At 40.3% G+C, this 27,895-nt stretch overlaps 1 protein-coding gene across 1 annotated transcript; it reads left to right on the plus strand.

Moving 5' to 3' along the window:
• The first annotated feature begins 2,163 nt into the window (after positions 1–2,163).
• LOC118412280 (multiple epidermal growth factor-like domains protein 11) lies at positions 2,164–27,887 on the plus strand. Its single transcript, XM_035815041.1, has 27 exons — positions 2,164–2,531; positions 7,621–7,742; positions 8,216–8,311; positions 8,825–8,925; positions 9,248–9,355; positions 9,748–9,826; positions 12,120–12,221; positions 12,682–12,722; positions 12,830–12,911; positions 13,687–13,872; positions 14,264–14,373; positions 15,102–15,265; positions 15,857–15,962; positions 16,754–16,897; positions 18,153–18,284; positions 19,504–19,632; positions 19,939–20,064; positions 20,384–20,512; positions 21,003–21,128; positions 21,753–22,073; positions 22,381–22,509; positions 22,853–22,975; positions 23,481–23,603; positions 23,899–23,949; positions 24,307–24,412; positions 24,584–24,615; positions 24,906–27,887. The coding sequence occupies exons 2-27, from the start codon at positions 7,624–7,626 to the stop codon at positions 25,175–25,177; spliced, it is 3,237 nt and encodes a 1,078-aa protein (XP_035670934.1). The 5' UTR covers positions 2,164–2,531; positions 7,621–7,623; the 3' UTR covers positions 25,178–27,887.
• Positions 27,888–27,895: the final 8 nt, after the last annotated feature.

The following is a 27,895-nucleotide window of genomic DNA, read 5'->3' on the forward strand; positions in this document are numbered from 1 at the left end:
TCTATTTGAACTCCGCTAAACTTTCCTGACCGCACGTTGCCTTTCCGTTGCCATCCCTGTCTTGTATCAGCTAATTGTTTTTGTCAAATGGTATAATTACTTTGACAAATTTAGATGGATACCGGATAAAGGCCATGTAATCTTGCCAAATAGCTTATAAATTACTGTGAAGCTAAACAGGCCTGGAACGAAATAACTTTTATATGCGGGTCACTTGGAAAGGGCAGCAGTAGGGACTTTCGAGGAAAGGTTGGTTCCATACTTTGAGTTGCCAGGAGCTAGAATTCGCAGTTTTGTGCTTTTGGACTTCAATTTTTTTGGCTATCCATCTTTAGTTTGTAGTACGTGTACATGTATTTTCAATGCCGTGTAAGTTTTCAACGCACGCCACGCTGTTTTATAGTAAGACATTTGTTTAATTCCTTCCAGGTAAAGCAGATTGGTCATGTGTGAGTGAGTATAAGTGACTGGCAAACAATGGGAAGATTAAATAACTCCTGTTTAAGCAGTTGCCGATCAAAATCTTTTTGGGGATCCAATAAACTTTTCCTCAAGAAGAGTATAGTATGCCGGATGCGCCCTCCTACACACACACGCGCGCGCAGGTAATTGCAAACACACAAGCACGCGCGCACATACACACAAACACACATACCTTCACAACTCATTCCAATAATTTGAAGCTAACAAATCCACAAAGGATGAAAGAAAGAAAACATCAAAACGGGAACTTTTTGGCAATAACATTGGTCAGTAATCTATACTTTCGGCCTGACACTCAACATTATCGACATTTGTTTAGCCAATCAAAAATTAGCTCAAAAACCAAATGAAAATTGGAAATGAGTGCTAATGCTAGCTCAACATTCTTTTTTGTGTGTGTGTCTTTAATAAAAAATGGCTATAATATACAACAGCTTTCTGACGTCCCCTGTTAATTTCTGCGAATAAATCTTGTATCTAGTTGTAGGAACTGTTTGTTGAGCCCACGCAGCCATATCCTGTCTGTACCTGGCCTCACCTATTCTCACCTGCCGGTCGTTAAGCCAGGTGTGTCAGCGGCTCGGCACGGACGATGACGTCCACATAGCGTTCCCGCCATACCCCCGGGCAAAACAGCCGGGACCGTTCGTTGTACATACCGGTGGGTAGGTCAATGACCCGGTAGTCTTACAGACAGTACTGTGCTTAGAGATGGTCTGTCATCGACTTTTGTGAATACCAAAAAAGGCTCTTTCTATGTAAAAATAAGTTTGGACGACTGGGTTTAAGGTGTACAGTGTACTATTAAATATCTTAATGCCTGTGTGCCTACTTGAAAAATATAATTTTTATATAGCTCTTTATGAAAATTAAAATGGCTCAGACACGGCTTCTAAGAAATGAGGTGGATCGAACAATTGATGGGGTCAAGGTTTTGGGCCGGACCAAAATTACACGAGAGGAGAAGATGGAACAGTATTGTGTGGAATTTAGGGATGGAATTAGGCATGGACAGCTGAGTTCACTGATCAGTAATAAATACAATGGCAGTCATGCATTCCTGAGGAACAATGTATGGACTATCAAACAAGTGCCAAATGTCGGACAAATACTAAATACGTCTGTTACTGGCCTTTCTATCAAGTCACCGCGATTTTATGATCCTTAATACGCAATGTTTTCTTTTTTTTTTATTCTGCGGAAATGATGAAGACTATGCTCTACAAACAGACATAATATATGCACGTTGTAATTATGTAAGTGCGCTCTCAACCAATCAAGTCCTGTACGTCAAGTGACCTTAATGACTGAATGTCACAGAAGTGGTGCAAAATTCAACGTTTCTACTACCAGTTGACATCGTGTGGGCGCAACGGTTAGGGTGTTCTTCGGTTGGGGAGGTGAAAGATGGTAGAAGGAGTGAGTTGGGCTCTACCTTCAAACACTGCACCCAAAACACAGCGGATAACAATCCAGCTATAAGGAACCACCTTTTTAATACCTTTACCTAGTACTTTTACCACCAACCCTATTCCCCCCACCCCCCTTATGAAAGCTCTCCTGTATTTTCTTATCCCTTTCACTCCGTCCAAACTAACCTTAAAGAAGTGCAAACAAAAATATTGGGTTACCGGCGCTTGTTTACTTGTTTACCGATGACGTCATCCCGGTAACTTCAGGCGGGACAGTCATGTTAGGTCTTTACCTGAGCAAACAGAAGTAAGCTTGGAATTTTTGTCAACATTCCTTGCCATTTCATCTAAAAACTGATTTACAAGATCGCCTTGTTGAGCTTGGGGTTGTGGTTTGAAGCCTGCAGCTCCCCCTTCGGCCCTGTGACCGACCACAAACGTACCATCCCTAATTGACGGTGTCGCATGGTACGTAAAACTACGGTCGCCACACGAATCATGTAACTTTACCCCCGTTTCGCGTATTTTTCTCGCATCGCAGACAACTCAAGCCTACTGTGCTACACGCGGAGAGCACCTAACCACTTCCTGATACGAGACTTGGGCGATTTCCTGAACTAGGACGAGTAAAAAAAGGTAAGATCTTTCGTCTGTTCGACTAGTGTGACCAACGCGGAAGTCGTCAGAGCACCTGGCGTATCGCACCTTTCCCCGTGTGTTTGCATATTTCTACTCAGGTGAAACCACCTTGCGCTAGGTCATCGTTCTTTAACCACTCTAAGCCATATCTAAGACTACATAACGCTTGTAGGTTACGATTAAAAGCAGCAATGGCACTGAAATGTGAAACTAGACGGCCTAACACCTGGAATTCCACTAGCAATGGCGGAGATGAGTCACTACAGGTGTGCGTGTGTGTGAACTCACTGCCATACTTGCCAAGACAATCCCCCTCCTTCAAAATACTCACAAAACTACTTATCCATTTTGTTCACCGAGGCAAGATAGAAGTTAGCTTTCTCCAAAAATACGACAGAAAAGACGTTTTACGTAAAAGAAGAGAGACAATGGCGTAATCTTAACTACATGGCATGGGTCATTGGTGAAGATGTCATTATGTATGACACACCGGATGCTTGCGCCATAACCCACACTCTTTATTGTAGATCTGTTAATGCTACCAAGGCTTCCTCACATTTGGTGATCTTAATTAAGAGATAATATCAACCCTAAGAACACTCCAACTTACCTGGTTGGAAAGGTACATGGTCGAAAGTTTAGAGTAAGAAAGTTAAGTGTGCCCCCCTCCCCCCACCGAAAATATTGAAAGCGGATATGTAAAGGGTTCTTTTTTTCACCCGGTTTTCCTTGACGTGTATAGTTCTCGTTATGTAGAAACTACAGTTGCAAATGCGACTAAGCCTGTTTTTCTTTGATTTTTATCTTTGTGGTGTGTCACGTGTGCCCTTTTTGTGTAAGACCTCGTGTTGTCACCCTAGGCCTGGCGTACATTTTGGACATATTTTGAGTAGGCGGGTCCCGTCTCATTATATATTGTCTGCCCCTAGGGCAATATGGCAACATGTCCGGATTTTTGCACGTTTGGAAAAGTACTATGGTCCGATAAAGGCGTGGGTTTTGCTGGAGGCGTCACTATATAAAATCTATTCTGGTATCACGTGAAGACATAATTCACCAGCGTAAAGGATTAAAGAAAATCATCGAAATTCCGATTCAGGGAACCACTTATAACAAAATACAATGTAAGAACAATAATTGTCTAGTTCAGTGTACGCAAACGCCGGTTCATGATAAAAATGCAGTGAAATTCGTCTTTCTGACGTAAAGCGTTGTCACTTTGTTCGGAAATCGTACTTAACATAGAACTAGGTCAACCTTACTTGTGCACACTGTATGATCTGTAATTTGAGTATCTTGGGTGACAGGGTAACAATAAGTTGAGGAAAAAATGCAACAAGTCGTGCTATATTTGTCCCACTACATGCAAAATTTTGCTTCATAGCAAATATCTAAGCCTTGGGAACACAAGCAGGTTAAGGTTTTACAAACATAGTGTTGACATAGACAAATACAACAGGTGCATGCACCTACAGTCCAAAGGTACAGCACATGCTAGACGATGTTTTTAAAGTCGTCCGTGAGTGTGCCCTCCCAAAGGTTTTGGCGGGAACTAGCTGTCAATCATTAAAGCTGTTACAATGGTGCTTTCAATGCTAAGTACGTGCTCGAAACTTTGCCCTGGAGAGTTTGTAAAGAAGCCTTGGGCCCAGACCTTTGGATGGGTCGTTTTTTCGATCTTGGGAAATTTTACGTCAGAAAATGGCTGTAAACTATAATTATGGTTTTTAGCATGATGTATACATGTATAAAGTATCGCATTTCTAGCATAATTGTTGACTTTCAATATAACCTTGATACACACAGCTTTAAGGACGAAGAGTGTCTACATCAGAAGAATCTGTTTTTAGTGAGAAAAGTAGTTCTGACCAAGGTGTATTTCACTGACGGTGAAAATAATGTGCTTCCATAGCCATTCATAGAGACGTTGTCTTTGAGAGAAAAAAGTGAAGACAACATTTTCTCTAATTTTTCACTTTTCTGTTTGCATAGATACGCAAATGATGGGTTCATACCAGAGCACTTTGCCTTTGTTTTATTAACTGCGGCGAATTCGCGACAGTTGTTTTTCTTGTTGAACCGCTTGCACTATGCGAAAGTTTGACCTCTGACCCGTATATGAATGGAGACCTTCTCTACTGTTCCAATGGTTCCAATTCATTGTGAAAGGACTGTACCAATACAAGACGAGAGGTACCAAGGTAAACAGCAAAGTAGTTTTCTTTTTTTAAATAAGTGTGTCAGGTGATTTGACGATAAAAAGCATAGGCGTACAGAAAACAGACAAATTTGCTATCCACCCCTATTTACCTTGTTAGGTGGGATAGTCCGCTATGTAAACAGACACAGGTGTCAAAGTATCCACATTTCTAGGTTTAATACGACTAATTTTACATAAAAAGTGCACTGAATACGGTACAGAAAACAGTAGGAAGAGATTCGTTCTATCTTTGGGGGTAGAGCTGTTGTCTTTGAAAGATGTTCTAAAAAACAATATTCTTAAGTTAAAATTGTTATAAACGAATAGAAAATAATTAGGTTGTTTCGGAAGTAGATTTCCGTTTCTTATCCAGTTGAAGAGATTGCATTGTATTTTAATATTGTTTACCTTTCATTTTTATTTATTTATTTTACCTGGATGTCTAACCTTCATAAACTAATTCGACTGTTGTTTCGCAGTTTCTAATGTAACACAATGGGGAAATGCCATAGGGTAGCGTGAGCTGTATTAACAGATACCGTCCCCAGTATATGCTCAAATATATACATTTTTATGGTCTTTCCTCTGTCGACAGTTACTACTATAGAGCGTTTAGTCTCTTAGAAACCCCATATAATGGTAGATTTCCCGACTTGCTGGTGTTTTATGACCTATATACACAAAAGACCGGATTCAGGATATGATATCATATAATTTTCCTCGTATGGGGCTGTATCCTGTACTGAATGTTAGCAGTTATCAAATATTAATGAAGGCACTGTCTTCCTTATCTATAATTCAAAGCAGCTACCAGACAGTCGATCTGATAAGTTATTGTTTTCTTAGAATTTTCTGTAGATTCTGTCCGAGCCTTCTTACGTATTCTCGGATACTAGTAGTCTCTACCAGGCTTTGGCTAGAGGGTAAATAGCACAAATTTGCCAAATACTTGAAATGGTTAACCCATTTTTACTGCATTTATGTTTCCAGCAACCTGGCATGTAGAGACCATACTGTTGAAGTCACGAATGACATTTTTTTATGTATGTGCAGACAATTCTTTGAGAAATTTTTGATATTTGCATTTTTCAAGATTCACGTCATGGAGTTGTAGCGCTAAGTTTTCTTCAGCGGTTTTGTACACCTGTTCACCCAGCTTTATTTTTTGGATGTAGAATTGAACGTCTGTGGAGTATACCTATACGCAACAACAGTCCACGGAAAAGTTATAAGGAAAGCAAACGTATATGGTCTTCGTGTTTTGGTTTGTCGAATTGTCTCTGATCAGTCACAAGGTGTGTGTGTGTGTGTGTGTGTGTGTGTGTGTGTGTGTGTGTGTGTGTGTGTGTGTGTGTGCGCTACGTCACAGCCTATGTACACATCATAGCTGACATTTTGTGTTGACCTTAATTTACCCCAATCCCTCAAACCATCACCACCCCTCACACACGCACACATAAGCAAGCATTATACGAGACCAACCGATAGCCTCCATGCCTTAAAACTTTATGTAAGGATCTAGCAGTGTTTTCTCTTCCATGCATTTTTGTATCTATTTATGTGTATATAAACGCCTCACACGTTAGTCTACCTATGTAAGATCCTGTTCAAACGCACGCGTTCCACGTGGAAGGTTTCAGCTAGAGATATATGCTGTATTTCATACACGCAATAATGTTTAATTAGGATTCTTTACGGTTGACTAGATGTCTTTGTCATTCTGTACTTGGCCCAACTGTATGACGCACCGGTCCTGACATCCCTTACAGCAATGGCAACAATACTCACACGTGCTGTAACCATACGTGGTTTCTGCTCAGTTGAATGACACTAAATTATACACGATGCACATTCCATAGATCTTTCGTCTTTTCAAAACGAAATCTTTCTTTCGTATCCTTGCAAATGAAGCCGTTTTTTAATGTTGAAAAGATGAACGTAATCATGATTCCTGCTAGTAATCTTTAGACAATGAACAAAGGTGGTGTCTGGAAAGAGTAATATCAAAAAAGAAATTTTTCTATCTAGTTTTGAGAAAGTATATGCATCGAACATAACAATGTCTCGCATGTATACCGCACTAAATGACACAAGTGGCGTGCAATGTCGTGCATCATACATGTAGGCAAATGAACTTTATACCTTGTACATTGTAATACGCATTGATTGCCTCCCCCAAAACGCTACAATAATAGAAAGCTAGAATCCAACAGAATGTTTCAGAGTTATATGTGCCTGCTAAAGTGAAAATATTTACTCAACAGCGCACCTAGTGCTCCGTATCAGACGATAAATTGGACTTTGATTAGGTGAAAGTGTTGACTCTGAGAAAGTAGCAGACCATTGCCTCTACCGTGTCGCCTAGCAACGTATGAATGGACACGTGGTCAACCGAGATAGCCTACCTGGTGATAAACAAAAGGCATACATGTTGGTGTTTATAATGTGCTGGGTATGTGTTCGCAGCGTCTTCTTCTATGTAACATTAAAACTTACTTTGGCAAACGTATGATACAGTATAGCCTCCCCCCCCCCCCAACCATCATACTAATTTCTGGGTTACGGCAAGAATTTCCAGCGGGTACATCAATAATTACAGGGTACGGCTATGCCTTCCGGACCACCAGTTGTAAAACGTTAGACATAAATTTATGTTAGATCCTCTATGTATGCAAAGCTGTCTTTACATTTTGGTCAACTAGTTTGCTTAAAAAACATACCATCGTCAAAAGAACTCAAGACAACTTACAGTTCTGTGAATGAACAAAATATGCTATTCAAAAACTTTTGCAGTTGTTATGGGGTCTTGGAGATTGAAGATCAAACATTGACACATGTTATTATTACTATTATTATAAGCACCAATGTTTCCTTTTCATATTCCAGACGATGTCCAGGGGTGTGCTGCTGACATTGATGACGTCAGCATTCCTGGCTGTCGTGGCAGCTGACGTCACAAACCCCAGACTCGACCCGGACGCGGACCACGTCTGCCACCGGAAAGTCAGGTATGTGGTGTTTAGGACAAAGAACCACTGACATGGCTTTGACAAACCATGCATTGTAAAGTATAAATAATAATGCAAATTAGGAGCTAACTTGCATAATCAAATAAAAATGAGGAAAGTTTATAAATTCGCCACATTCCATGATGGGACTCTCAAACATGTGACATATACATTGTATGTAATAAGAAAGACAGAAATGCGTATTACCAATAGATATCAATTATGCAAATTAAGGCACCATGTCCATATTTAGTGATGACTAGAATCACATAGTTGTGAATTACGCAAATTTCATATTTGTTAATATATGTTTCTGTATGAAAAATTCCAGCCAATCAACGGCTCTGTCCAAGATTCAGAAGATATGCCCTTGTTACGTCGAAAACATGTTTTATGTATATGTGTTACAGCATGAATACTTACTTAAACTATAAACTATATCCGTCCACCGATATTTTAATATTATCTTGCAGGAGTTTCTCTCGGCAGCTGATTGGTAAACAAGAACCTTACGTCACCATATCAGATGGGAATTGTGGGATACCCGCTTTCTGTCCACCAATAATAAGGTCAGTATATTAAGTTTGTTGTTTGAATTCATAGGACATAAGAAAGTGTATAGATACGAGAAATTATAATCGTGTTAAGATATTACTATTTTTGTTATAAATCATCTGCATTAAATCTGCAATTGAAAATATAAAAGTCTCTGTACTCTTGTCGTATCAATTAAGAAAGATTTCGTTAATATGTAAGTACCTTCGCCATGAGAAAAATGCTTAGATTGAGAGAAACTGACTTGACATCAAAAGAAACAGAATTTCCAAAATACCATAAGATCCTTAGCTAGAATCTGAGCCTAAATAGCTAGATTTTGAGCCTAAAACAACCTAGTTGTATGTAAAAGCAACTTTTTTTTTGCTGCAACGATGTAATTTTGCAACTCTTCGCCGGAAAAGTAGTTCTAGCTAAATTGGGGCCTAAATCACACGTTTGACGTTTTACACGAAAAAAAAAAACTTTTATTTTATAAAGGTTTTGAGTGTTTTTCTTTTACATACATTACACATTTATTGTTTCAGCACGACATACATACGGGTCTACAGAATGGTGACCGTTCCAGAATTAAAAACGGAGCTGTTTTGCTGTGAAGGCTACAAGCAAGTCGACGATCATTGTGAACGTGAGGACTTCAATTTCAAAAATATCTTTCTATTTCCTTTTATCAGTCCCTTTGTAAACAAATGAAAAATCATATAAAAGAATGGAACTGTACGAGTAAGTTCTAACACTGAGAATATATGGCATGGGGAATTTTTTTATAGTCTGTCGTGAAAGTCGTGTAATGAGAAATCCACTACTTTTGTGATGTCACTTTCTCCTGACTAAACACGTGACTCAGAGAGAAGTGGATCAAACGTTTCAGAAAGTTTATTGCGTCCCCTGTCTCTGAGACAAATTGGTCTTTTTTTCGTTGATTAAAGTTATTCTTTTCATTCCTGCAGCCATTTGTTACCCGGCACGGTGTAATGAACCCGACACATGCAAGGCGCCCCAGACATGTTGTAGTGACACTGACCCACCAAGCGACCAGTGCGCTGCCATCAACATCAGTAAGTGAAGATTAGTAACTCATGTGATTATCTGTTCAATCGGGGTTTTGTCTGAGAATCGTTGTCATGAGGCATTGGCCGGTGTGTTTTAACATTATAAATGGTCTCCTGTAGACACGATTTCTTTGATGTTGGTAACAGAGGATTGAAATAACCGTTTCCATACTGCTAGAGAAGTAGTAGTGTGTTTTGCTTCTGTAACCATTTTAACTTTTTCTTAGATTGTATGTCGACAATACAAAAAGTAAATTTTCTTTTGCTTTAAGCCTGTCTTGGATTGATAGCATTATACAAGAAATTCATGCGCTCTGTAACATTGGTTCGATGTTACAATATCTTTTGTGTATAGCTTTTGCATAATTATGTTAAAAGATTGTTGCCTGATTCTTTAGATACGACGTGCTATCATGACGGAACATGGAGTGTTGGATATAGAAGCTGCCATTGTACACCAGGATACCAGGGCAGTAGGTAGGGATATATATAGATATGGATATACTTATTCATGTATAGTCCTAATACGGGTAGCGATACCAACATACAAATTCTCTGATGACATTCAGTCATAACATGTATAGTTCAATGAACATAGACGTTTGAACGAAATGTGTATCCTTCTGTTTACCTGCATGTATGCAGGTATGGTTTTGATGCTGGTGGAAACTTTTCGGTAGCCGGGGATGTAGGGCGCTGTATCTCGTGAACGGATGGTGCGAGCACGACGATTTTTGGTACGTGGGTTGGGGGTGGTAGCCTGACACTCAGGTGTGATTTTGGGCCTCCTGGCGCTTGACCTTGACATTGAAGGTGGCATTTTTGGTGTTTTGGGGGCACTTTTGGCGCTGTGTGTCCGGAACGATACGCGCGATTGCGACGATTTTTGGTGCATGGGTGGGGGGTTGTTGCCTGTTGCCTAGGATTGACTTTGGGCCTTGTCGCGTTTGAACTTGACCCGGCAGGTCGAATTTTGTGTCCGGGAGGGGTGTTTCCGGAGTTATATCTTCTGAACGGCTGGTGCTGGCGCGATGATATTTGGCACATGTGTCGGCGGTGGCTGAATAATGCTCAATTTTGATTTTGGCGCCCTTGGTGCTTGAACTTGACATTTTAGGTTACCTTTTGTGCGGGCACGGGGCGTGCGCTGTATCTCCGGAACGCAAGGTGCCATTGTGTTGCCATTTGGTACGTGAGTTGTTTGTGGTGTCCTGGTGGTCAGGTTTGATTTTGGGCCTCCTAGTGCTTGAACTTGATACTGTATAGGTTGACCCTGTTTTAGTGTGGTTGGGGCATCCTCCCAATATCTGCTTGGTTTTAAAAACAGATTATGGTTGGGTGTAGAACCATCATCTGGCCTGGGCCACCTTCAATGTATCAGTTTACTTAGTGGCACTGACAGTTTGCCAGATGACGGGAGTGTGCCAGATTATATATCTGTTGGTCAGGTATAATTGGAGTTTGCTTATTACTCTTTGTGGTGTTTCTAGAGCTGTATAGTACTGAGTTTTAAGTTCCGGTACAAGTTCCTTTACCCTGTTGGCAATCATGGTTGAACTTGAACTTAAACAGAAGAAGATGCAATTTTCTAATGTGGAGGAGAACTGTATAGAGTGTGGGCAAAAGAGAAAGGTATGTGTATGATTTGTCCTGTGTTTCTTTTTGTTTCTTTGGTAATGCCATTTCCATACTGTATACAGGTAATTTGTTGTTTTGGGCTAGTCATATTCGCTTGGTTTTTGGGCCTGCTTAATCTATGGTACAGGCAGGGTTAAGTGGTGGAGGCTTAGCTTTGTTCTGTTTTGAATTCAGTATCGTTTGTTGCATTTTGTCGCGGCAAATATATGATGAAATTCCCCTTCTAAGCAACTGCTCATTGGTTTGCGGGGATGTTTGCTGGGTGTTTGCTCTGACTACAACAGCTTCTGAACTTTTCAAAGCTTCCATTGCCAGCAGCTTGCCATCTATAAATGGGATTGACAAGGACATTTTTCATAGTAAATTGTGCTGTTAAATTTGGCTTAGATACTACAGGAGATTTAGGTTTGGGTTGGATGGATTGAATGAAAATATCATACCACCCTGGGGACTAACTGTTGCTGCTGCATGGGGGCTACCACTATTCATATTGTCTAATGTCTATGGAACTACAGATAAAAGTATCATTGGTCAAATTATGCGAGTAACATTCCGATGTCAAGTGAATAACACCCCAGAAATAAATCTTTAATGAATATCATTGGAAGAACACAAACCAAGGAGACTTAGCAGCTGCATTAGGTCAGTACATTGAAATAGGAAGATACTAGTATATCATGTGACAGAGTAACTACATGTGCATGGGCCATCTGAGACAAAAAAAGTAGCGTCTCAACAACTTCAAAGTACTGTGGTTGGTTACATACTTAAGAAATCCAAAATAAGTAATGTTCATCCATGTCCAAACTTACAAATTCAGAAAATGGAATTTCAGAGTCAGACTTTTGCATGGTGCACAACCAACACGGTAAAAAGCTCATTTTTCCAACCACGTACCACAGACAAAAAGGCAAAAATACACAATAGGTCTACAGAAACCCAATACATTTCATGCAGGCCTGAGGTCTACGAACTCTTGTTTTTTTTACGATTGAGCATCGAATAAACCCAACCTTACCTCATTGTAATAAACGTTCTTTTCTTTATTTCCTACATTTGGAATCCAATTGTTGTTGTTTTTCATAAAGAAAGTATCATTCTACACAATTAAGTCCATACTTTTGTGTTTCAGATGTGAGAAGGAGTGTATTCTTGGTACGTACGGAGGGGGCTGTCATATGACATGTCCATGTCAGGAGAATAGCGACTGTTTGCATACAAACGGAATGTGCAGGTAAATACATAGTGCCACTTTATCTTTTTCTAATTGTACAGTTATTCATTTATTGTTATTGGCAACGCCTCAGGGGTGAAGCATATATCTCTTGGATTCGGCCTATAAGAAGGATACGATGATTGATGTAGATTCTTCACTAAAATATGTCACAGAAATAAGTAATACTTTTCCAAGGCAAGTAACTCATTTTTGTACAAGATGACACCCCACACCGATCGACATGTTTTTTTTTTATATTTGAAATTTACGTCTTCATCGCTCATTGTATCCTCCACAGTTCAACGTTGTTTGCGTCAGCGATATGTATATTTATAGCATGTATCATAGTCACAGACATCTGTCAAGGAGTGCCAGGCTAAAAACTTTTCATGTTTAGGTTATCATCAGTTGAAGAATTAGGTCGTATTCATGAAACATTTCCTGTCTTAACGGATGTCTTCCCTTTTTTCCCAAACAGTTGCGATCGAGGACACATGGGCCAATCATGCTCGGAAAAAGGTGCGTGATGAACCTTTTAAAGCTTCACAACTTTCGTCGTTTGTTATGTGGATTTTCATATAGGACGACAAAATGGCAACATAGTTATTCAGTTCTATTTTTTCCAGTTTGCAAAGACGGCTATTTCACCAACAATGAGAATTCTCCCAACTGCTTTAAATGCAATTGTAACGAGTCAAATACGATCAGGTGAGTAAAACTTGTATATTTTTTTGCCTCCCGATTCTATTTTAGCAATCTATCTCTCATTCTGGGTGTTGTTAACGTAGCTTGTTTGAAGGGCAGCTAGGAAACAAATTTCCATTTCTACAATAGTGATAGAGACATATTACGTATGTCGTAACCTCGAGCTCTTAACAGTTTTACGTGTGCCTTTCGAAACAGAGAAACTACTCAAGCTAGTGACGGCTGTTTGCTCGCATTTGTCGTCAGTTAATTGTCAAAACTGTCCAGACAAAAACAGCAATGAAGTTACGTTTTCGAAGTTGTATTAATTTGACAGTTCATAACTTCTGCTATACTGCATCTACCCTTGGATATGGCATACACTGCCATCGATATCAGTAATAGATATTTATATGAAACCTGTTTTGAGGGTTTTTCTTTTTGATCTTTCATGAATTCATTTTGTAAATATGCTCTATAGCTAATGCTCAAATATTGCATATTACTCGGTTGTATGTATTAGAAACGAAACGCTTTTCATTATTGATAGATTTTCTTTTGTTATAATGTTGATACCGTCACTGTACATCATTGGCATTATGTTAGCATTATCTTCTCATTCATATCACCTCTGTTGTTTATACTTATAATGACCACAAGTTCCCTCACTTTTGTATATGTTCTTAACCGTATTTTCTTAGTGGTACCGCCAACATTAGCTCTTAGCTTGAGTACGACATCAATGTGTGTGCATTTCGTACTTTGCCTTTAAAAAAAGCATTTTGTTTTCCATCACAAGCTGTGCACCGTGGGAAGGTGCCTGCCACTGCAAGCCCGGATGGACAGGGGATACATGTGACAAGATGTGTCCCCTGGGATTCTTTGGAGCCGACTGTCTACAGGTCTGTAAATGTAACGCCTCGCAGGAATGTAGCCACGTCACGGGGGCCTGCACCTGTATTCCGGGCCATCTTAACGACAGGAGGTGAGTACAACGATTTGAATAAGGTAGTTCACGGTGTGAAGAGTGCATGCGCAGTGTGATGGGTAATGTTTCCCACAATGCGTCACGTTGCACATGCGCACTTCTTCTATATCTAGTCTTGCTACTCTTGTTGCTTGTTCTGCCTAGGCAAAAACACTTGATTTGCATCAAATCAACTTTGAATTTAAGTTGTCGGATGCTTAGAAATATAGACATTGATGAGACATTTGAAAAGCGTGAATATTTAGCGAGTATATAACAGTGAATATTTTGAAAAATCTGTAATGTTACCCGACACAATATCCATTTGTACACTCTTGATACTCTAGCCAACATCATTTAAAGACATAAAAGATTAGTCTGACATGAAGTTCTTATCATCACCATCCAGCTGTACCGTGTGTCCTGAAGGCAAGTACGGTGAGAACTGCGAGGGGACCTGCGACTGTCAAAATGGCGGCACCTGCTCCAAGTACGACGGGACGTGTATGTGTACCCGAGGTGAGAACGCAATAACTATGGAAAGGGGTGTAGGTGCTTAAAATGGAAAATCAAACCCCATGTTCGCGATTTTCAACTGAATCCCACTTCTGACACCATTTTGTTACATGCTCTTATTCAAACATATGATAACCAAGACCGAATGATATGGATGTCTATTCCAAAACAACAAAGAAGAAGAGGACAAGAATTAGTTTTGATTTTACCTTAAAATTACTTATGCATCTTTTCAGGTTCTTATGCTCATATGAAAGCACAATCCATCGACCACTATCTTATATTTTCACTTACTCTGGGTTGATCCCTCTGTAACCCCTAGACTTTATCGAAGAAAATACGATTTCCTCTTGTGTTAGTGATGATGAATAGTTGCTTTATAACTGGAGGTTTTTTTTTGTACGTTTTTAAGAATGCGTAGTCGCAGTGAACACATAATTGACTAAATTACACTGTCGACTATTAAAAAAATTATAGATGGATTATGGACGATGCAAATAGCAACAAAAATTCGTTGGCATTAGAATTATTTCATTAATAGGACATAAGAATTTTCTCTTACACAACCAGTTTATCTCACCTGCTGACGTTTGTCAGACTTCCTCAGAGCTTCTAACTGGAGTTCTGCTTCTCGCCGCTATATGTAGCCGATGTATTTCATTAATGTAAAAGTACGATGAAATCTATTGTATATATGTTGCACCTGTCTAAGTTGTCTAACATGTCATTAGGGTACACTGGTGACCGGTGTGAGCTGGATTGCCCGGCGGGAACGTTCGGGCAGAACTGTCTGCAGTCCTGCAACTGCACCGACGCCACGACCTGCCAACCCATCGACGGGACCTGCTTCTGTCCCCCGGGTACCACCGGGGACAACTGCGAGTCAACCTGCCAGGTGGGGGACAGTTTTACAGACTACAAACACCCGCCAATCCGACTTCAAAAATGGTTAAGGCGAACTGAACTTTTCGCATGAGAGTTGAATTGTTATTGGTACAGCAGAAGGAAATTGGTCCTAACGAATGTATAGACTGTCAACTCATGGTAAACAAAAATAGAATAAACTCACAGTTTCCATCATATTACGGTCACGTGACTCAAGAAGTTACATTTCCAAGCAGCTTATAACGTCCTCCGTCTTACCTTGTCATCCCCTTTGCAACTGATATACCAAGTGAAGTACAAATATAACAATATATTCTTAGATATTTTTGAATGAAATGCTACCAAATCCTGTTATACAAATGGAATATAATACAGTCAAACCTGTATTAGGGGCCACCTCTACAGAGGGGCCACCTGTCCATAGTGGCCACTTTTTGTCGGTCCCTTGTGTATTTTATCTACAAGTTACCACCTCTATACAGAGGCCACCTGTCTATAGTGGCCAAATTTGTCCGGTCCCTTGAGTGACCGCTATAGACAGGTTTGACTGTATTTACCACAGCTCACTGATTTTTCATTTCTTTTTTAAAAAATTCATCAGAACATGACGTACGGGTTTGACTGTCAGCACCGGTGTAACTGTAGTGAGCACGCCGCAGGGTGTGACGGGAGAACCGGGCAGTGCCTGTGCGAGGAAGGCTGGTTCGGTGAGTGTGATTTACAACTCTACAAGCAAAACTACTTGGTTTCATGATAGACCAGCACTTGACGTGGACACAACAGGCAGACAAAGTCCTGAATAAGATGACAGGTGCACTAGCAATGCAGAAGAGATCGATAGATTTGCTTTTTGATAGACCGCTCAAACAAATTAGGGCATCCATACTAACGGCAAATATTTCCTCTCTTCATATCAGGGTTGGACAAGTTTTCAAAATCCAATTGTCCTATCGGTCAAGTACATAAAATTTTATTTGCCCGAACTAACTTTTCACCTGCCCAAATGTATATTAACTTCCAACAATGGAATTCTTTTATCATAGGCTCTATTATTTGTGTTGACCAATGCTTGGTGCATTGACTGTGAAACGAAAACAGTATCAAAATCTCAATCATGGAAAAATCTTACTTTCCCGATCGGGTAAGTGAGGTTGGACATGCGCTTGCCCGATCGGCACTTTCACTGGCCGGGACAATCGGACTAGTGGACTTTTCCAACCACGCATATCAATCCGATATCTTTTAACTATCATTAGTATTTGTCTCTTACAAAACTATAGAGAACAAACGACAACATGTTTGTGTATATATGTATTTTATTCTAGTTGTTTAGCCAATCATGATAATAAAAAGATTTTGACAGACATAGGCACTATATTTTTTCAATATATCATAAGTATAAACGTTCACTTTCGCTGACAATTCGAAGATCAAGGTGCAACAAAGATCTAGCTGCAAACGAATGATCAAGTGCAAAAACGTTTGAATATCTTTTCAGGCGTGCGGTGCGACAACCGTTGTGAGAATGGTACCTCCTACGGACCGACCTGTAACCAGACGTGTTCCTGTCAGCACGGGTCATGCCACCCAGACACGGGGGTGTGTCAGTGTGAGGTCGGCTTTTCTGGCCCTGACTGTACCGGTACGTAGTCCGTAGTGTACTCCGCCTAGCATGGTATCCAGTCTATCGTGGGTTTGGCCAGGTCTCTGCCGCCAGGGTAATCTTTCGCATTCGGTAGGATTTTCACGTGGTAAAAAAACACGCCAATGGACCGATCCCTAAACCCCGACACCTGTTCGACCATTATGATAGTTTTATTTCGAACACCTCTTGAACTGACCGCCGCTAGCTGTTTTAAGGTAATGATAACAACTGACTTGGGTTTACCTTTTTGGCCCCAAAATCCTCTAAGAACGGAAGAAAAAATACGCCGCGCTCTTTCTTGAAGGCCACATCCAATCGTTTGAGAAGGGGGCGGACATATAGTTGTGGTAAGGGCATTATAATGTCAGGCAAAGCGGAAGCGGGAGGCGCCGCATGGCATTATATGATATATATTTAGTGTGCTGGAGTGCTCGGTTTCTGGCATGCGGTCAATGTACGCGTAAAGCAAGGTATGTTTATCTGTGACAGGTTTTCTACTTCGTTTGATGCATGCATAATAGCTGCATGCATACTCTGATGAAAAAACGAAATTAAGAAGAAAGCAGCTCGGGCACTCGCGCAGAAGGAGCTTGTACTGCATGGCAACTACTAGTATGCTTCTTAGGGCCCTTCTGCAAAGTCGCCTAGTGCAGAGTCCCATCTCTTATACGTTCCCGGCTTTAGACGTGCATTCTGCCCACCAACAAAGTTTTCTCCCTCCCAAAACAACTATACTCGGTGGGTGCCGACTTCATCAAAGACCATTTCTGTCCCATTGGTACTGTTTTGGTGGAGTTTGGTCGAAGTAGAATAATGGGTTCGACAGGGTCGGTCCAATTAAATAAAGCTAAAGATCAGGAAAATACCAATGCTTAACGGGACTGCCGTCGGTGTAAATAAAACACCGTGCCACGAACATTGTATGGTTGCTAAGCAAGATGTTTGAAAAAATACCGCATATCTCTTTCAATCTCTCAAAGCCAGTGTCTAGTAAACTTTCATGGTATAGCAAAAAATAAAAGCAAACTCATTTTAAGTTCCGACTATTGTGCTTACGACAACGTTGTTATCCAATATTATGGAGGTTGCATTGTGATTGGTATCATTTTCATCTGAACTGTAAGCAGAAAGCTCCACTATTAAGATTGGAAAACTTGATGATTTTCGTCATTTTGCCGGAGAAAAAAACAACAACAAATAGCAACTATACAGAGTACATTTGCTACATCCTGAGTTTCATGTCTGTTTTTAGTTTGCCAGCACAGAAAGTTCGGTCCAGACTGCGCCAACTCCTGTGAGTATTGTACTGACGACCACGCGTGTGACAACAGGGATGGGCAATGCGTCTGTCCGCCAGGCTTCACTGGACCCACCTGTGGACAACGTGAGTGAAGCTGACTCTTCTAAAACAAAGTACACTGTGCATATAATTTGAATGTTTCCTCTGAAACTTGAGACTTTTCTCCTCGCCATCATATCTCCAAACAGATCTATCTGTGGCAAGGCAGTACTCAAAGGGTTTACCAGTATGGAAAAGGCCAACGGAGGTCTGTTGGATGGTTGACCCATTGGATACCAGTAGATCTTGCCACCTGTAGATCTGAATGATCTTTCCGTCATACTTTCGTGTTTTTTGGCCACGACTTAGGGATGGAGCCTACTTTGTGTAATGGGCTGAGTAAAGTGTAATAATAATGGTCTTAGGTGCAAATGTACAGTTCTTATCTATCATAACTGTCATTGGCACACAAAATCAGTGTGTGTCCTCATTAATGTTCTTGTACATCCCATTCCACTGTGCCTTGTCCGCTGTCTGGTCCCGCAGCCATTTTAGCAAGTGGGTACCATCTTTTTGATTGTAGTACAATTTCACGCCGTCAATCAGGCAGTCTAGAAGGCCTCCGCGAGGCCTACCCAGTCTAGGTGTCATTTTTTTGCTGAAGGCGAGGTTCAGTGCCTTTTGAGTAGGTGATGGATCAGGAATACGTAGCATGTGTCCAAAAAAGGTGCAATCTGCGACGGTGTACTTCGTTCCGCAGTGGATACGTTTTGCACTTCTTGTAGAGGTTTTTGTTGCTGGTGTAGTTTGGGTAGACGTAGCCGACTATACGCCTCAGCTGCTTTCGGTGCCATATGTCTATCTTACTAGCAAGCTGCTCCGTAAGCCCCCATGTCCCGGCGTTGTATAGCAGTACAGGTAGAACATACACGTTCAGATTCAGTTCCAGAGAGACAGCTTTTGTTCCCCACATGTAGAGCAGTTTCTTCATGGCAAGGTTCGCCAGCTGCATTCTGCATTCGATGTCATCTGTAATGCCGACACGGGAGCCTACAGACTTCGCCTTTCTCCACACTTCCTCCTCACGATCCTCTCTCCAGTAGCTGCAGAGTAGAGTATAGTATTTAAAAGATTCCACTGTTACAAGAGTTCACTAATGCATTCCATATGGATACCTTGTTTCTTCGCCTCAAGACACAAGAACTCCTGAGCTTCGGGGATTGTAGAAATGAGGCACATTACAACTGTTAATACACGTTTTAAATGAATTTTTTTCTTTACTTTACTTTGGATATCCCTGACTCAGTCAGTTGTCTTGTTTCAGGTTGCCCGTCCGGTTACTATGGAGACCAATGCCGTAAGCAGTGCGCATGTGAAAACAATTCCCCATGTCATCACGAGACCGGGGAATGTCTTTGCCACGAACCGTACAAAGGTTCCAACTGTTCGGAAGGTCAGAAATTCATATATCCTATGTGAGATGGCTTGTAACACTAGATTACTCTTATTCGACTTACGATAAGCATTTATTCATCTTTGACAATTACCTGTTCTCTTCTTGGCCGTAAACGTGTCAAAATGTTTTTAAACTTTTGGTTGTTTGAATGACAATTTCTTTCCCACCATGTAGTAACATTATATTTCTCGGGTATCGTATGCATTCTCCACCATACTTCTTGTTATTTTCTCTTCAATTTGATCAAACAAAATTCCTGATGCTCCGTCCTTAAAAGTATATACCGTGCCCCGTTCTTCCCAGAATGCCCCGCGGGGACGTACGGACCAGCCTGTGAGTTCAAGTGCGCCTGCGTAAACGGAGGGAAGTGTGCGTACCATGGCAGGTGCGACTGCGCACTCGGCTGGACAGGAACCCACTGTACCGAGAGTGAGTTCCAAGTACCTCTACGTTTTCAGCAATTAACCGTTCTTCTGTACAAAGCTTGTACACAATGCTAGCCTTCTGGGGTCACTTTGTACGTGCAAAGAGGTCCAGTTAGGGATCTAGATCTTCTACCTCATGGTAGGGAAAAGTTATCGAGTCTTTTTTTTTCAGACGGTGCTTTGAATCTTACATTGTACATCTAATAACAACATGATATTTTGGTATATTATCTCTAATAAGTTGCTAATAGAAGAACCACTATCTAAAAATCCAGTACAGTGCGTATGCGCTCTAACAGGTGTTTTTTTTCTGACTACACTAGAATGTCCCCCTGGCTACTTTGGCCGGAACTGCATGTTGCCATGTACCTGCGCACACAACTCTACCTGCAACCCAGAACATGGCGTCTGCGATTGCGCAGAGGGTTGGCAAGGAGACAGTTGTGAGCAAGGTAAGTCATTTCACAAAAAAATGCAAGGAGGCAAGGATAGACGAATACAATGTTCGTTGTAATGTACTACGGCTATTTGAACTTAGGTTCATCTTTAGACTTTGTATAGAAATATATTTAAGTTCATTGATAGAATTAAAAAAAAACTCTTATACCAACAAGAAAAAAACAAATCGTCCTTTCACATTGATGTATACCATCTGTTTTCCGACCATGTGCTCATTAATTACGTAAAAATCGGATCCCAAACTATTGCTGATAACTAAGACACCATCAGCTGTCTTTCCTCAGTGATACAGCTGACCGGAAAGTCTGTCCAGCTATCGTTTTTATCACTTAGTGAGCACATCGTACTTCTTGGATGTCCTTCGATAAACTGGAAACTCGGATTGCTCAACAAAACAATTCCAACTTGATGGAATGTGGATTATCAAAAGTAACATTCAAACGAATTGTACATAATGTTTGAGTATTTACGAAATCTTTACAGACATTGACGAATGCCATCCGAATAATACAAACAACTGCCACGAGAACGCGGATTGCACCAACACAGAGGGCTCCTACACCTGTTCTTGTAAATCTGGATACATCGGAGACGGTTTCTTCTGTGCCCGTGAGTAGAATCTATAACCTTCATGTTTCAGTTCTAACGTACTCATACTGTCGTAAAAGTGACAGATGAACTTCGAAGTTCACTAGAGACTGACGCCTTCATCAGGGTTTTCGTTTTACGGCTTTGCTCACTTTGCTTAAAATTTGATGATTAGATGAAAGGTGCATCTGTGTGTGTAGAATTCATTCTGTATCAGAATAAACCGTAACTTACACACAATGCAAAATTGGGCATATGCAAATTGTCCGCTGAATGCATTTGTATCACAAAATCTCAAGGATTGAGCAAATTCTTCTATGCTGTCACTTTCTGCAAATAGTATGGTTAACTCGTAGACAGTCGTTCAGATATTGTAAACGCTTTGTTCTAATCTAATAAAGCAATCCGATATCCCCGTCCATCTCCGTCAAAACGTAGAAGTGTAAAATAAAAAACAAGAAAATTCTAATATTTGACAGAAGCAACTCTCTCATTGGCTACACTACAAATTGCCATTCTCTCATTGGTTGAACTCTTAATTGTGATGAACAGTCATGATTTTATTGGTCCATTCAAACCGAGTTTGTTCTAACCAGTCGAACATTGCCGATAACGTTTAATCGATGATATAATTTTGTTATACAGAAAAGGGCAGTGATGGAGCATTTTACAAGAACCTCGACGGTATGAGACTGCGTGTGGGCCAGACAGCCCACTTTAGGTGCCAGTACAGGAACCTGGGACAGAGCCTACTCTTCTGGAGGAAGGGCACCGACAACAGCAACAACCTCTTCGTCGACAGTCTTTCCCTGAAGGAGTCGGCCACCCGGCGGATGTGGGCGGAAATGCACGATGGAGACTACCACCTCTACATCTACAACGTGACAAAGGGAGACGAGGGCAACTACAGTTGTGTCATTGAGGGAAACCCAGAGAAGCTATTGACCGCAGAACTCACAGTAGCAAGTAAGAAAGTTTGCAGTTATGATACTGACATAAGAAATAACACAGACCTTACCTTAGACCTGAGGTCCTCCCGTACCGTAAGGCATATTGGGCAGCAAGTTTCCTTCGGTCTATATAACGCACAACGAAGTAAAAAAAATCCTACATTATCATATCAAATTTATACTTTGATGATATTCCAGTAATCAGAAAAAGATAAAGCAAGGAAACTACTGACAACTCTCCGAAATGTTTTGTTCGTATTTGTACAAACCCATATGAGTCAGTTGAGAATGAAAACTTAAGCTTTACCGTATCTTCCTTGCAGGTTGTCCCAGCAACCGTTATGGTCCGAAGTGCGACCAGACCTGCGACTGTAGCGGACGTGGTGACTGTGACAGCGATACAGGCGTGTGTACCTGTCCGGAGGGGTGGACCGGACAACGCTGTGAAACAGGTACATAACGCTATTCACCTTTATCCGCGGGGTAACCTAAATCCGGTGTTTTTTAAAACTGTGTATTTAGGGATGTGAATTTAACGATCAAGGTTGCGAGACATGTATTTTCAAAATATGTAAACTATCATCCGTCGACTGAATATCCTATTTTTTTAAATAACGAATATAGGTTACCCCGTCACCGTCGTGGATAAAGGAGAAGCAAAGTTATATCCATAGTGTTAACCTTTGCACTTGTCCAAATTATTCACCTCATTCTTTTCTCTTTTTCTGTTTTATGTAATTTTTGTACATCCTGTTAATGTTAATGCTTTAACACGTGTTGTTTTCCCTTGCTCAGATATTGATGAGTGTATGCCGAATGCGCCAGTTTGTAGCCATAACGCGTATTGTAACAACCTTCCTGGCAAGTACCAATGCTCTTGCATGGACGGATTTTCCGGTGATGGTAAAACATGTAAAGGTAGGAATATTTCTGTATGTCTCTTTAACAGAACTTTAAGTATTATTGTTGATGTCTTCAGATGTCTATAATGGACATTATCAAGTGAAACACTTTAGCATAGTGCTACGAAAGACAAATATAAAATCGCCATTCCCCATGTCTTTTCTAGCCGTGTAAGTGGTGTTGAGTGGGAAATTCCTTTCGGCCTTGCGGCATAGAGAGCTTAAGGAGTAATTTTGACTTTAAGATTTCAGCGCAAATGTAGTGTTTGTGTGTTACTTCATGGTCGCCATGTTGGATTCTTGTACGTCTTTAAAAGCTAAGTAAGGGCCTGTCCTGTAGATTTGAATGTATACAATGCGTACTCGTTTTACAAGACATTAGTATAATGACCAATCAGTGAGTACAAAATCAAATTTACTAAAACTTGTTTTTTTTTAAATCCAACATGGCGTACAATACGGCACGATCACGTGACTGCAAACATCGTCAACATTCTTTATATCGTTTGCTTCCCCTGCAGTGTGTCCATATGGATTTTTCGGGACGGCCTGCTCAGGCACCTGCACAAGCTGTGCTAATGACCAGTATTGTGACAGCCGTGTGGGCTGCACTTCGTGTGAGCACCACAACGACCCGCACTGTGGTACGTAGCACTTTAGTTCAAAGCACTGTAATACGTAGTACGAAACGCTGTTACTAAACACTAGTACAAAGTACCCGTAGTACGAAATACTGTAGTACGAAACAGTGTAACAATTACAGTAGCATGAAACACATAGCACGAAGAACTGACAGCTATTAACGAAATGCACACAATATCATTTTTATTGCATATCTTTTATAGCGTTCATGGTGTGTTGTCACTGTATGTATCATTTTCTTGTTCGTTCAAGTGTTCAACTCATCAGATTTATATTCTATTCATCCTTGTCAAACAGTTCCACTTATAAACAAGCCAACATCCAGCAACAACGGGAAAATCATCATCGGTATGTACATATATATATATATGTCAGTATTTACCACATTTACATGTCTGACGTATTCATAAACAATGCTTTACATAGGCACAGAGTTGCTTCTATGATCAGAAAATAAAGCTGAAAATTGGACAAACATGACTTGTGATTGTTTAGGCCAAGCTTAAGTCAATCTATGATTAGTCAGGATGGGTGAGCTGATCGTTCTAAGATGGTTGAACCACGGGGTAAAACAGAATGGATTCATTTTTTTCACGCAAAACCTGTAAAATTGTATTAATCAACGATTCCCCTACTGTAAAGAATGATAATGTGAATAGTGCTCAAATGAAGAGGATTTGATTTTCTCATTTCTACGTTTCCCAGCGGTCGTGGTGTGTTTGTTGGTGCTGGTTCTGTTGGTTGTCGGCGGTGTGTGCGCGTGGAGACGGCGGGACAAGATCAGGAAATGGCGACGACTTCCGTCTGTCATGTAAGTACAAACTGTCAATCTTAATCATCCGTCAAAGAAGGTTATTGTCGTTCTGAGTATCATACATCAATCGTTTCGTCACTCATTTCCCTTTCAGTGTTGACGTTTTACTTTTAGTTCTTACGCTATTGCCCGAGCAGTTTGAAACGTTTACTTTCTTCTTATCCACAGATTTGATCCAAGGAGGCCGGACTACGATGTCTGTAAGTTTGTGAAAACTTCTACTAGAAAACCCTACAAGGATTAGCAAAACATCGATCTGTTGGTAGATAATACATATAAAAACCGTACTAAGAATGGTACATACTTATCTACTAAGCACACAGTATATATGATTATGGAAGTTGATCACGTATTGCCACCTGTTACCAAGGGCTATAAATTGAAATGGACACCACATTATAAACTATATCTGCATGAACGTAACTGTCTTTTTTTTTCATTTTGAAAATCTTCATGTCTTGTATTCAAACAACGTTTCGTTTCTACGCAGCTACTGAGTCGTCCTTCATGGGGGCTCCGTTCTACAAGTCGGCCTCCCTCTTCAAGAAGGCCCGCACGACTAAGGGGAACGGTGCGGCCGGGGCGGCTGCCGACAAGGAGATGGTGGTGCTGGGGCAGGGCGCGTCGGACGGCACGGACCCCAAGACTCAGCTCATCGTCTTGGACAAGGAGGATGCTGACATCGAAGACGAGCTGGAGCCCATGCACCTGCCGGAGGACCAAGGGCGCGCTAGAGCGTCGTCCAAACCTACGTCATTATGACGTGTTATGTCGTCATCAAAACCTACGTCCCTATGACGTATTAGACCTTGGTTCAAGCTACAACGGTATGAGACCAACTGCTGCCTTTACAAATTGCACTAACCTGCCTTCAGTCATCAAAGCGGTTTTATTTTTTGGAGAATATTACTCTAATCACTCTAGATAGGTGTCACACTATGAAATATCAGATTGAGATCTATAGCGTGCCTTTAAACAGGAATGGGTGTATGTACAAAGTTACTAAGAAGTCACTTGACTACTCAGTGTAGCTCTACAGGTAGTTGTGGTATTTGCTACGCTTCAGTGTTGTATATTTAGAATGCAGATGGCTTGCCAGTGTTTTGGGGTGAATGCGCAACTTTTGTTTAACTCAAATTCATGGCTGATGATGCATTTACACAGTTCTATAACTTTAACAATTGTGTAATCTTGTGCCTCAAGCATATCTTTGAGGAATACGCTTACACAAGTAACCATAATATATTATAATGTACAAAAAATATCAAATTATGATATACAATAATTAGCTTTCATGGTGTACCGGCCAGCGTAGGACAGAATTGTCAGCATACACCTACCACTGTTGTCAATGATTTTTAGAATACAATGTATTTTCTACACCTAAATTGCATTCAATGACAATGTCATATCTAATATTACCTATTTAATCACAAAATGTATAACTAGACTTTCTGACAAATTTGAATTCTGTGAAAGCTACGAATTGACATTTGTCCATATAGCTATAGCTTTGTATATACTTCTAACAAGGACAAACATATCCTGGTTTATAAATATGAAGTATTGTAAATACCAGAGGCAAGTTCAGCTAAAATGATATCACTTTTCTTGCGTATAGAATGTAACATAGGTGGAAAAACAAACAAAAAATTCCAACGCATAAAGATGTACATATATATGTTATGCTGTGTCATTGTAGCAAATACCAACCCGGTTACCAGCCCGTCCTAGATCCTGGGACTGCAGGCTGGATTCTCTCGGCGCTGTAAGCCTCTCTTTCCGCCTGGCTAACTAAGTCCCTCCGGTGATTTTGCAAAACTTCCTCCGGGGCATGTTGGTCCTGTTGCCGAAGATCCGGCCTGTGAGGGCCTTAGCAACAGTCTGGCTTCTAGGTTAAGAAAATTGAGCGATTTAGATATCCAGACATTGGCTGGCTTTACACATTCGGAGTTGGCTAAAACAAACGCCTGTGTAAACGCAGCCATCCATTTGGAACATTGGGCAATCGGAATTTAGTTATCCACGTAACGCGCTGCGGGCTAATATGCGACGGTGTTCTAAATACAAATCAACGACCATTTAGAATGTCATTGTAAATTCCTGATGCTGTTGTAAAGTGTTTTGATGCCGCTAAAGGGAACTTAAAAATGTGCTTAGAAGTTGTTTTTTTTTGCTATGGTTTTTATTTGAAGCAATCATGTAAAACCTCAAGGGATCTAAAAGTTATGGTTTAATGTAATGTTTCTTTTTTGTGATGCTTGAAAGGACCAGGGATTACAAATTGTAATGTATGCTCAATACTGACATTATTTTGAGCTAGTTAGATATTGTAGAATATTCGTGCAAGCTTATTTTGGGCAATTTGTATTAAAATGTTTCCAACGAGGCATGTTATGCAAGGACACTGTATTTTCACTGTTTTAGAATTTGGATCTATCTTTATTTATCACGTTTGATCTTAGTAACATCTTCGTTTTCATCATGACGTTATCTATGATGTAATGTTCTCCAGTCGTTCACTGGAACAGATCTCGCCCGTTTTATGTTGGCAGTGGCAAAAAATAACGGACAAAATTTATGTTAATTATCTACAAGCGATTAAATGTTAGATACATATTTTACTCTAAATTGTTTTCTTCACTTCTAATATAATGCTTGCTATGATATTGCATTTTAACTTAACATCTTTTGTTACTCTTTGTATCATGTGCACTGTGAATTGACAGACTATTTTACAAACTGACAAGGAAACAGTAGAAATGTTTTACCTGAAGTTCACATACAATTGTACAAATTCTGGAAGAAGTTGAACTGTAATTTCCAACACAAAAAATTGGACTCACCAAAATTTACTCGTGTCAATGATGTACTCGTGTCAATAATGATTTATCTTATTTTGCAGTGTATGGATTTTGGAAATGAGTTTTGTTTTCAAAACTGTCAAATGTAAACTTGCTTGAGGTGATAAGGTTGTTGTTTGTTTGTTTGTTTGTTTGTATGTTTGTGATTGGACAAAATAGGGTAATAGGTTCTAGCCCGACGCACGCTTCTCCATTTCATGTCGTCTTCTCTCATTCGTTCCAAGGATATAAGACTTTTGATAGCTGGATCAACGGATCTTACAATATAAAATAGAAAACTATTTGGCTATGTACAATTTTGTCGTTTTATCAACTATCAAACCAACAGGATCAATGAAATGACATTCATTGTTTCACACCGATAGAAACAACTGACTATTCGATCTTTGCGTTCTCATCAATTGCTTTTAACTATTGCATTCAATTAATTTGTATGATTATTACATACTACGCTATGACTTGTTAACCAATATCCAAGTAGCTAAGTTTAATTAACTAAGATTTCTTCTTGCATTTTCACCCGTCTTATTGTGAATGGTGGAGCACTGATAAGATATTGTGCAATTCATGTACAAAAACCGGTATTAAATGGATGTCTGTCAACACAATTTCCAGT

This window comes from Branchiostoma floridae, chromosome 3 (assembly GCF_000003815.2).
Source record: "Branchiostoma floridae strain S238N-H82 chromosome 3, Bfl_VNyyK, whole genome shotgun sequence".
Classification (NCBI taxonomy): domain Eukaryota; kingdom Metazoa; phylum Chordata; class Leptocardii; order Amphioxiformes; family Branchiostomatidae; genus Branchiostoma; species Branchiostoma floridae.

Excerpts from the sequence above, each read along its gene's own strand:
- LOC118412280 (XM_035815041.1), top strand. The coding sequence starts at position 7,624 with ATGTCCAGGGGTGTGCTGCTGACATTGATGACGTCAGCATTCCTGGCT. Across the intron at positions 19,633-19,938 it reads AGGTTCCAACTGTTCGGAAG|AATGCCCCGCGGGGACGTAC; the intron begins GTCAGAAATTCA and ends CGTTCTTCCCAG. Across the intron at positions 22,074-22,380 it reads CGCAGAACTCACAGTAGCAA|GTTGTCCCAGCAACCGTTAT; the intron begins GTAAGAAAGTTT and ends TCTTCCTTGCAG.